The following is an 11,152-nucleotide window of genomic DNA, read 5'->3' on the forward strand; positions in this document are numbered from 1 at the left end:
ATCTACGATATACATGGGCCCACACTTATATCTATTATTTTTAAAATATTTTATGTGTATCACTTTGTCCCATACTTATATCTATTATTTTTAAAATAATTTTTTATAAAAATAAAATTTGTTATAATACTATAAATTATATTTATTTTTTATTTCAAAAAGTCATTTTTAAAAATGTATATACTATGACTTTGAATTTATCAACATATTATTAACTAATAAAGTGAAATTAAATGATAAAAAATAATTATATACCCTAAATTGATGGAATAAACCCTAGTTATTAATCATAAAATTAAACTAAAACATATAAAGTTGAAATTGAAGAAAAAATATATAAAAAATTAAAAGTGAGACACAACGTGGGACATAAAGTGTGGTACACTGAATCTCATTTCCTCATTTGCTATACATTATAAAGGTAAGGTAAATACTTATAATATTCTAATATGTTGTTTGCTTTAAAAATTAAAGTCGCTTATAAATTAATAGTTCGTTATCTATTATTTATATCTTTTTAATTTAGTATCACAACTTAAAAATGTGATAGTATAACATTTTTTTATGTATATTTTTTTTTTAAAAAAAAATTTGTTACAACCAAAGAAAGGAAAAAATCCACTCACACTCTAGCAACAGACTGCGCTTCATATTGGCATATAAATACACCAACTTTGGACATATTTTAGTTTTTAATATGAACTTAAAAAAATGTAAAAAAATATACCAACTTATTGATTGTAGTAATTTTAGCACGAATTATATTTTCGGGCAAATTAAAGCTTACTTAGCATACAGAAATATTGATATGGACAAATCGGATTATAGTAATTTTAACACAAATTCGAATTGTCAAATTATATTGAATTATAAGACATTTATTTTGGTTCGTCTCGAATTGTATTTTTGAAAGTAAATAGAATTCATGTTAAAATTACTACAATCAATAAGTTGATGTATTTTTTTATACTTTTTAAAAATCATGTTAAAATCAAAATTTATCCAAAAAATTGATGTATTATATGCCAATAACTCTTAATAAATTATTAGATATCTCAGCCAAATATATCACCCATCATCCCATGCCAGTATGTTACTTAGAATATAAGACAAACTCTTGAATTAAAACATAAATTTTGAATTTTTCAGATCTCAATCATCTGGGAATTGGTGAAGTCGTTGATAAAATCGGGGCAATAGACGACTTAGGTATCAGATCTTGAAATATTGTTTTAAATGCATATTTCTAATTTAGATTTTCTTCTCGAGTTGTTAATGAACATTGATATAGTTACCAATTTCATTAATTTCACTTAAATGATGAAGCTGCCGAGTTGTTATATGATAGGTGCTAATTTATTATTGGATATTAATCATCAGAATTATTATTCGAGGCTAGAAAAAAGAAAATACCGTAATTTCCTGTCTAAACAAATACGTTCAATTTTTTTTTTTACTCTTTCATTTTTGAATTACAACAAATAATCTCGCTGGTAAATCTCGAGGGCTTTTTCGTCATTACGCACTAGCGTATATTTTAGACTTCCGTTCCACTTCAAATCACCGCCGATCAAAATGGCACCACCACCACCACCACCACCGCCATCTCCGCCGCGCTACTGAATAGAATCAAAATTCCGCCGCCACCTCCACCACCACCACAACCACCGCCATCGCCAATCCCAATCCACCCACTCCTCACCTTGAATCTCCGGGAATGGCTTCTGCGGGAGCCGATTCCCGCCTATCTAAAGTCCTACTCCCCGCGCTCGACAAAATCATCAAAAACGCCTCATGGAGAAAGCACTCCAAACTCGCCGCCGAGTGCAAATCCGTTGTCGAGCGCCTTACCACACCCAATCAGCCCTCCTCCCCCTCCGCTGAATCCAAATCCGACTCGCCACGACCTCCACACCCCGGAGTTCTCATCGACCTCTCGCTATCCGATTCCGAGCTCATTCTCAGCCCCCTGATCAATGCGCTCGCGTCCGATCACCTCAAGCTCGTGGAGCCCGCGCTAGATGCGGTGCAGAAATTGATCGCTCACGGCTACCTACACGGCGAGGCAGACACGACCGGCGGCGACGATGCGAAATTGCTTTCGAAATTGATCGACTCCGCGTGTAAATGTCATGATACAGGGGATGAGACTGTGGAGCTGCTGGTGATCAAGGCGCTTCTGTCCGCTGTTACGTCGGTCGCGCTGCGAATCCACGGCGACTGTTTGTTGCAGGTGGTGAGGACCTGTTACGACGTTTATTTAGGCAGTAAGAATGTGGTGAATCAGACGACTGCGAAGGCGTCGCTGGTTCAGATGCTGGTTATTGTGTTTAGGAGAATGGAGGCTGATTCGTCGACTGTGCCGGTGCATCCGATTGTGGTCGCGGAGCTGACGGAACCAATGGAGAAAGCTGATGCTGACGGTTCGATGACTGTGTTTGTACAGGGTTTTATTACTAAGATAATGCAGGATATTGATGGCGTTTTCAGTCCTAGTACGCCGAGGAGCATTATGGGATCCGGGGGCGGGGTGCATGATGGGGCATTTGAGACGAAGACCTCGACGGTGGAAGGCACTAATCCGACGGATTTGTTGGATTCAACAGATAAGGATATGCTAGATGCCAAGTACTGGGAGATCAGTATGTATAAGACGGCATTGGAGGGAAGGAAAGGAGAGTTGGCTGATGGTGAAGGGGATGACAATTTGGAGGTTCAGATTGGTAATAAGCTGAGGCGGGATGCTTTTCTGGTATTCCGAGCTTTGTGTAAGCTCTCGATGAAGACTCCACCCAAAGATGCCCTGGTGGATCCTCGGGCAATGAAGGGGAAGATTCTGGCTTTGGAGTTGCTCAAGATTTTGTTGGAGAATGCCGGGGCAATATTTAGGACAAACGAAAGGTATTGGGTGCTCAACTTCACTTCTATTGTTTGCATCAGTACTTCATCTCGTTTTCTTTTCTTGAGTTGGGGAACTTCCTCAGGTTTCCTTTGCTATCTATGAAACTTAAATAGTAGCATGTATCTAATGACCATGGGGTTTGTGCTTTTATAACTTGTAATCCAGTGGAATCAACTCTGATTGTACAACTTTTTCGTGTATAAATTGTTAAGTAGCAGCCGCAGGCATATAACTTTGGCACTTTGCTAGTAAATTTCCTTCATTATCCGTTTAGAGAGTGCAATTCACTTAGGATAGTTGAACTGCAATTAGTTGTCCCCTTCATAGTCCTGAGTAGATGTTGGTTTGAGGCAGTGGAACATAACGAATTTTGAGCTTTTTTGGTGGGGAAGGGTCGGTGGGATTTGAATATATACATACTCACTATTATTGTATTTTCAAACTTTAAGATAACACCTAAGGTTTGATATGCTAACTATTCGTTTAAATCACATACATATGCACATGTGCATATACAAATGTATACATGTGAAAAAAATTGTCTAAAATCTTGTCAGGGAGGCCCCTGGTGGTTTGAGGTCTTGAGTTGGATAGGAATGCTGCAGCTTTAATATGCTTATTATAAGTGCTCTTTGTTCATGCTAATTTAGTTATCCATACTTAAGTTTTCATTCTCTAATTTTGACCTGTGGGATTGCCTCTAGCGTTTTGACTTTAGAGTCCCATTGTTTACCTGATGTATTGTTATTCCATCTTTCTTTACCATTATGTTCTTTCTTTTCTGTTCTTTTTCTTCGATATTAATCTATGTATTGTATTCTTGCTTTTCCACAGATTTTTAGATGCTATAAAGCAGTATTTATGCTTGTCACTTTTGAAGAATACTGCCTCGACCCTTATGATCATTTTCCAGCTTTCGTGCTCGATATTTGTAAGTTTGGTCTCACGATTCCGAGCTGGACTGAAGGCAGAAATTGGAGTATTTTTCCCTATGATTATCCTGAGAGTATTAGAAAATGTTGCACAGCCTAATTTTCACCAAAAGGTAACGGTGCTTCGGTGTCTTGAGAAGCTCTGTGGTGTTTCACAGATCATGATCGACATATTCCTCAACTATGACTGCGATGTTAATGCTTCAAATATTTTTGAGAGGTATAATTTTCTCATTTCTCTCTTTATTTGATATTGTTTGAGTTGCTTAGTATTATTTGCAGTTATGCTTTTGAGTGCACCTATTGATTGATTCCTGTGATTCTATTCCTGGTGCTACTCACTCGTTAGCTGGCCCTTAGGTCAATCGACGCCTAACGGCTACTTGCCTTTCACTCCTGTTCTTATTTTTTTGACGTTAATTAAAGGAAGGGCTTTTTGTGTATATACGATGTCTTATAGTTGTCCATAGCACCCTCAATGTACTTTTGGAAGATACTCCAAAATCAGATTTGTTTTTAATTTCACTGTTGCCTTTAATTGTTGGAAATGGCATAGTAGGGTAAGAGGTTATTTGATTGGGTTACTGATTGATAGACGATTTGAAGAAAAAACCATATTCCCTTAATATTTAGTTACCTAATGCATTTTTTTTCTTTCTGAGAAGATAAATATTTTGGTGGAAACAACACAAAGCACATTGTGAAGTTTTTGATTTGCTCTCTTCATTTTGTTCTGGTTCCAGGACAGTCAATGGACTACTTAAAACTGCTCAAGGTGTTCCACCTGGTGTGGCAACTACACTTCAACCTCCACAAGATGTTTCCATGAAGCTAGAAGCTATGAGATGCTTGGTTGGTATTTTGAAGTGCATGGGTGACTGGATGAACAAACAATTGCGGATTCCTGACACTCACTCTCCAAATAAACTTGAAGTTTTGGATAGCAGTTCTGATCCTGGAAGTGCTCCTCTGGCAAACGGCAATGCAGATGAATCTTCTGAAGCATCAGATAGTCACTCTGAAGCAAGTGAAGTTTCTGATGTCTTAACAATTGAGCAGCGTCGTGCATATAAACTTGAACTTCAGGTCCAATTCCATAAATAAGTTTGTTTACTGGAGTAACAACTTGTGATTTCCAAGTATAACAGTGTCTCCTAAATTAATTATATTGCAGGAAGGCATCTCTCTATTTAATCGTAGTCCCAAGAAAGGTATTCAGTTCCTGATAAATGCTAATAAGTTGCGGGACTCTCCAGAAGAGATAGCAGTGTTCCTTAAGAATGCATCTGGCTTAAATAAAAGTCTGATTGGTGACTATTTGGGTGAAAGGGAAGATTTATCACTGAAAGTGATGCATGCATATGTTGATTCCTTTGATTTTCAAGATGTGGAGTTCGACGAGGCAATAAGACTCTTCCTACAAGGCTTTAGACTTCCAGGTGAAGCACAGAAGATCGATCGTATTATGGAAAAGTTTGCTGAGCGGTACTGCAAATGTAATCCAAAAGCCTTTATAAGTGCTGACACAGCTTATGTGCTTGCCTACTCTGTTATAATGCTGAACACTGATGCACATAATCCTATGGTTAAGATTAAGGTACGGTGATGCTTGAATGATGGGCTTTTTTAGTGTGGTTTCGTCTTTTTCTTATAGCTTCTTACAGTTTTATTCTGTTTATAAAGATGTCAGCTGAGGATTTCATAAGGAACAATCGTGGAATAGATGATGGGAAAGATTTACCTGAGGAGCAATTGAGATCATTGTTTGAGCGCATATCAAGGAATGAGATCAAAATGAAAGAAGATAAACTGTCCATCCAACAGCCACAGTCTGTGAACTCAAATAGACTGTTAGGGTTAGATGCCATACTGAATGTTGTAGTCGGCAAGCGAGGTGGTGACAGCATGGGGACTGGTGATAACCTTATGAAAAACATGCAGGAGCAATTCAAAGAAAAGGCTAGCAAATCCGAGTAAGATCTATTATAAAATTTTTATCATTGGCTTGGGACTTGATGTGCAGCTGACGACTAGAGGAGGCTCTATCACTATTTCCTTGCTTCTTTTTCTTCTCATTGGCCCATCATCTTTACTTGAGACATAGCCTTTGTAAATATCATCCCATTTTATACTCACACGACACATAAGTTACTCCTGATAGTTCAGCAAATGATGGTTAGGATTTGATAAATTCAATAATACCTGAATAACAAGATTGAAAACATTTAATGAATGATTTTGCTAGCTTTCTAGGATGTATAGACCTTTTGACGTTCTACTTGAATTTTGGTAAATGCAGGTCAGTTTATTATCCTGCAACAGATGTTGTGATTCTCCGATTTATGATAGAGGCATGTTGGGCTCCCATGCTGGCTGCCTTCAGTGTTCCCCTTGACCAAAGTAATGATGAAGTTGTAATTGCTCTATGCTTGGAAGGCTTTCGCAGTGCAATCCACGTTACTGCAGCAATGGCTATGAAAACTCATAGAGATGCTTTTGTGACATCGCTAGCCAAATTTACCTCCCTCCATTCACCAGCAGATATTAGACAAAAAAACATTGATGCAATCAAGGTAGGTAATCCTTATCTGTTTATCATTATTTCTATCATTAAGCTAGTCTAAATGAATCTAGTGGTACAAATAAAAGCTAACTGGAAACTTCAAAGAACCAAGATGCATGATGAGGATCGACTTGAATATTAGATGATAGACAATAACTGTAGATATTAAAATCTCCTTTTTATGTTGTGAAGTTACTGGAACACCACCTTTATAGAATTAGTCCTTAGAGACTGTTCTCAGCTTTATGTATAAAAATTACAAAATCATAATGTTTTCTGCTTTTGACTGTTTATTCCTCACAGATACCGGCAACCTCCTAGTATGTCTGCATGTAAAAAAAAGAAATACAACTTGACCAGATGGTCCCCTTCTTTTGTTGACTCCTCTGCATGATTCTACTCATGGTTGTTATGTATATTGCCTGTGCTTATAAAGATTTCTCTGTAAACATTGTCATCTTCCCAGCTATTTCTCTCTCTAACTTACCAGTATCTGTTTATCAATGTGAACCATTTTATCCTTGGTGACACTATGCTTATCCTTTAGCTACTTACATCTGTGACCTTTTTCTCTCTATTTAATAGGATCAATAATGGTTGGTAGATGTAATCTGCTATTTTACTCGAGTCTACCAGGCCTCAATCTGCAGTCTACCAGTGCCTTGTCCTTTTTACCACACTAGCATGCGGAGCATATTCCTCTTAACTTAATGCGAGCAATAGTTGGTAGATGTAATCTGCTATTTTACTCGAGTTTAAGAGAAAACATGCCTCAAATACATTGTTATTTGAGTTTCTGCAAATTAAACTATGTCTTATGAAATTGTGTTTAACTCTGGGCTTGCTTAATATTTGAGATATGATTAAGATTTGTTATAATTTTATTGGAACTTTAAAGCAAATCTGATCAATCTCTTACTTCCATCAACAGGCTATAGTGACAATAGCAGATGAGGATGGGAATCACTTGCAGGAGGCTTGGGAGCATATCTTGACATGTGTTTCAAGGTTTGAACACTTGCATCTATTGGGTGAAGGTGGTCCCCCTGATGCTACCTTTTTTGCAATTCCTGAGAATGAACTGGACAAATCTAAACAAGCCAAATCAAATATTCTTCCGGTTCTACGAAAGAAAGGACCTGGAAAGATTCAGAATGCAGCCTCAGCTGTGAGGAGGGGATCATATGATAGTGCTGGTATTGCTGGTAATGTGGCTTCTGGAATTACATCTGAACAGATTAACAACTTGGTCTCTCACTTGAACATTTTAGAACAAGTTGGTGATATGAACCGCATATTCATACGGAGCCAAAAGCTAAACAGCGAGGCTATAATCGATTTTGTCAAGGCTCTTTGCAAGGTATCTATGGATGAATTGCGGTCCACATCTGATCCACGTGTTTTCAGTATCACAAAGATAGTTGAGATTGCGTATGTTACTCAACTTTGGTTTTTTTTCTTCCATAATATTTTTTCCCGGCAGAAGTCTGTTCTTACCTCATTTTGTCTTTCTTGTTTTGGCTACATAAGTTTATGTAAATATGTTTTTCTCCCCTCCTTCACAGGCACTATAACATGAATCGCATCAGGCTTGTTTGGTCAAAGATTTGGCAAGTGCTCTCTGATTTTTTTGTAACCATTGGCTGTTCCGAAAACCTTTCAATTGCAATATTTGCAATGGATTCTTTGCGCCAATTATCAATGAAATTCTTGGAGAGGGAGGAGTTGGCTAACTATAACTTTCAGAATGAGTTTATGAAGCCTTTTGTAATTGTGATGCGCAAGAGTAATGCTGTCGAAATCAGGGAATTGATAATCAGATGCGTTTCTCAGATGGTGTTGTCCCGTGTAAACAATGTGAAGTCAGGATGGAAGAGCATGTTCATGGTAGTAGTCTGCTGCAATTGTTTGGCTTTGGTTTAGTTTATGGAAATTCATTAATCCATATTCCATACAAGTGGATTCATTCAGCATTAACTGTTACTTCTCTTGTTTGCATACTTTCAGGTCTTTACGACAGCAGCTTATGATGAACATAAAAACATTGTACTCCTTGCGTTTGAAATAACTGAGAAGATTTTGCGTGACTATTTCCCTTATATCACTGAAACTGAGACCACTACTTTCACAGATTGCGTAAATTGCCTTATTGCATTTACCAATAGTAGATTCAATGAAGACATTAGTCTTAATGCCATTGGCTTCCTCCGTTTCTGTGCTGCAAAACTTGCTGAAGGAGACCTAGGCAAGGAAATTTCTGGAAAGGTTGCTCCATCTTCACCGAAGATTGACAATGGGGAAGGTGCCAATAAGTTGGATCATCTTTATTTATGGTTTCCTTTGCTGGCAGGTAAAGGATTTTTATTGTTATTTTTTTATATTTAGTAATTGATCAAGATTTCAAGCTTGTTTCGCCCTGATATTCTCCTTCATTTGAGATTTTAATTTGACCCCTAACCCCAAACCAGGCCTATCTGAGCTCAGCTTTGACCCAAGGCCTGAAATCAGGAAAAGTTCCCTACAAATACTCTTTGATACTCTACGCAACTATGGTCAGCATTTTTCATTGGCATTATGGGAAAAGGTGTTTGAATCTGTCTTATTTAGAATCTTCGATGATGCTCGGCGTGCTATTGATCCATCCCTTGCTAATTCCCCAAGTCACATGACTGATGGCAATGTGGAGGAACTTGATCAAAATTCATGGCTCTATGAGACATGCACATTGGCTCTTCAACTGGTTGTTGATCTTTTTGTTAATTTTTACGATACTGTCAGCCCCCTTCTGAAAAAAGTATTGTCGTTATTAGTTAGTTTTATCAAACGTCCTCATCAAAGCCTTGCTGGAATTGGTATTGGTGCTTTTGTTCGTTTAATGAGTAATGCTGGGGAACTGTTTTCCGAAGAGAAGTGGTTTGAGGTGGTTTTGTCTCTCGAAGAAGTTGCCATGGAAACACTCCCCGACTTTTCTGTTGTGCTCAATGAAGATGATAAAATCAGGGAGCATGAAGAAATGAATGGAGAGAGTCATGATGAATCTACTGGAGCAACTAATGATATGGGTAACTTGAGCACGCGTCATTTATATGCAGCTATATCTGATGTCAAGTGCCGAGCTGCCATTCAGCTATTATTAATACAGGTGCATTTACATTACTTTTAAGCTTATATGATGCATCTTTGCTGCAGTCTTTTACCTTTTCTGGCTCGTAATTATATACTGTTCTTGTAAAGAAGTCATGTTATGGCATAAAATTGCTACTTACGGGTAACTTTCTGTGATTGTTGCAGGCTGTCGCGGAGATTTATAATATGTACAGAGCTCAACTATCAGTTAAAAACACTCTTATCCTCTATGACGCCATTCATTCTGTTGCCTTTCATGCTCACAAGATAAACAGTGACGCGTCTCTACGGCCAAAGCTGCAAGAACTCGGGCCTATGACGCAATTGCAGGATCCTCCTCTACTTCGCCTTGAGAATGAATCTTATCAGATTAGCCTCACATTTCTACAGAATCTTGTTCTTGATAAGCCTGCTAGTTACGAAGAGTCAGAAGCGGAGTCTCACCTTGTGAACCTCTGCAAGGAGGTCCTGCAATTCTACATCGAAGTTGCCTGCACAGTGCAGACACCCGATTCATCGCTTGATAGGAGGCCCCTGTGGATGATACCCTTAAGTTCTGGAAGGCGAAAAGAACTGGCCGCACGGGCACCTCTTATCGTTGCAACACTGCAGGCCATGAGTAGCTTAGGACATTCCTCGTTCGAGAAGAACTTGGCTTCCTTCTTCCCCCTGCTCGCAAGCTTGATAAGCTGCGAGCATGGATCCAATGAGGTTCAACTGGCACTTAGTGATATGCTTAGCTCAACAGTGGGTCCAGTTTTGCTCCGATCATGTTGATCTGCTTACATGTATGATTATTTTATCTAGAATTATGCATATTTTTTCAACAGCAATAGTTTAGGGAATACAGCAATATAATGTATTTAGAGTTAGCATGAAATAGTGCTTTGGACAAGTGCAGCAGTTGAGCAGGGATAGATGTATGTTTATAATGTTTCGGATAAAAAATAATTTGCATACTTTTAAGTTGTTAATTTGTTGCTATGCAGTAATTAATCCTCAACAGATTTGGCAATAAAGGGCATTATTGATAATGTTGGCATGTTTTTTGCTGGATTTTTCTTTACCCTTAGGGGCCGTTTGATTTGCAGTTTATGATTGATTATGATTAAAATTGTCTTGAGAAATTAGTGTGGATTAGTGTGGATTTATATTATTTCATGGGTGTTTGATATCATGGCTACTTAATCCTATATTATGTTTGATATCCATAGGATTATGTTTGATTATATTATCTAATACCAAAACTATCCTCACATAATTTTAAAAATATCATGTGTGTCCACCATTACTTGGGCATTTGCATCGATATGCGTGAGGAAGGGTAGTAGAATTTTTATCCAACTTCTCAGTATTAAATTTATCCGAGGGGGTGGGCGGATTATTAGTATGGGTTAATCCCACAAAATAGCATGGAGAAGTAGGATTAAGTAGGAGTTGACCATATTAACTGCACATGATATCAAACATCACACTAATATGTATTAATTTAATTTATCCTACCTATAAACCCATATCAAACAGGCCCTTAGAGTGACTTTATGTGGGTTCATTTTTTTCTAAAAAATAACGTTCTATGTTTAGATGTTTAGAATCAAGCTAAATAAAATTGAAATTAATGTGTAATTC

The 11,152-nt window shown here is 37.7% G+C and overlaps 1 protein-coding gene across 1 annotated transcript; it reads left to right on the forward strand.

The window, feature by feature from the left end:
- The first annotated feature begins 1,390 nt into the window (after window positions 1-1,390).
- LOC131020643 (brefeldin A-inhibited guanine nucleotide-exchange protein 2-like) lies at window positions 1,391-10,497 on the forward strand. Its single transcript, XM_057949588.1, has 11 exons — window positions 1,391-2,901; window positions 3,737-4,054; window positions 4,578-4,920; window positions 5,009-5,431; window positions 5,518-5,807; window positions 6,134-6,407; window positions 7,329-7,828; window positions 7,963-8,284; window positions 8,405-8,747; window positions 8,866-9,539; window positions 9,689-10,497. The coding sequence occupies exons 1-11, from the start codon at window positions 1,718-1,720 to the stop codon at window positions 10,298-10,300; spliced, it is 5,283 nt and encodes a 1,760-aa protein (XP_057805571.1). The 5' UTR covers window positions 1,391-1,717; the 3' UTR covers window positions 10,301-10,497.
- The last annotated feature ends 655 nt before the right edge of the window (window positions 10,498-11,152 follow it).

The sequence above is a fragment of the Salvia miltiorrhiza genome, chromosome 4 (genome assembly GCF_028751815.1).
Source record: "Salvia miltiorrhiza cultivar Shanhuang (shh) chromosome 4, IMPLAD_Smil_shh, whole genome shotgun sequence".
In the NCBI taxonomy this organism is placed as follows: Eukaryota; Viridiplantae; Streptophyta; class Magnoliopsida; order Lamiales; family Lamiaceae; genus Salvia; species Salvia miltiorrhiza.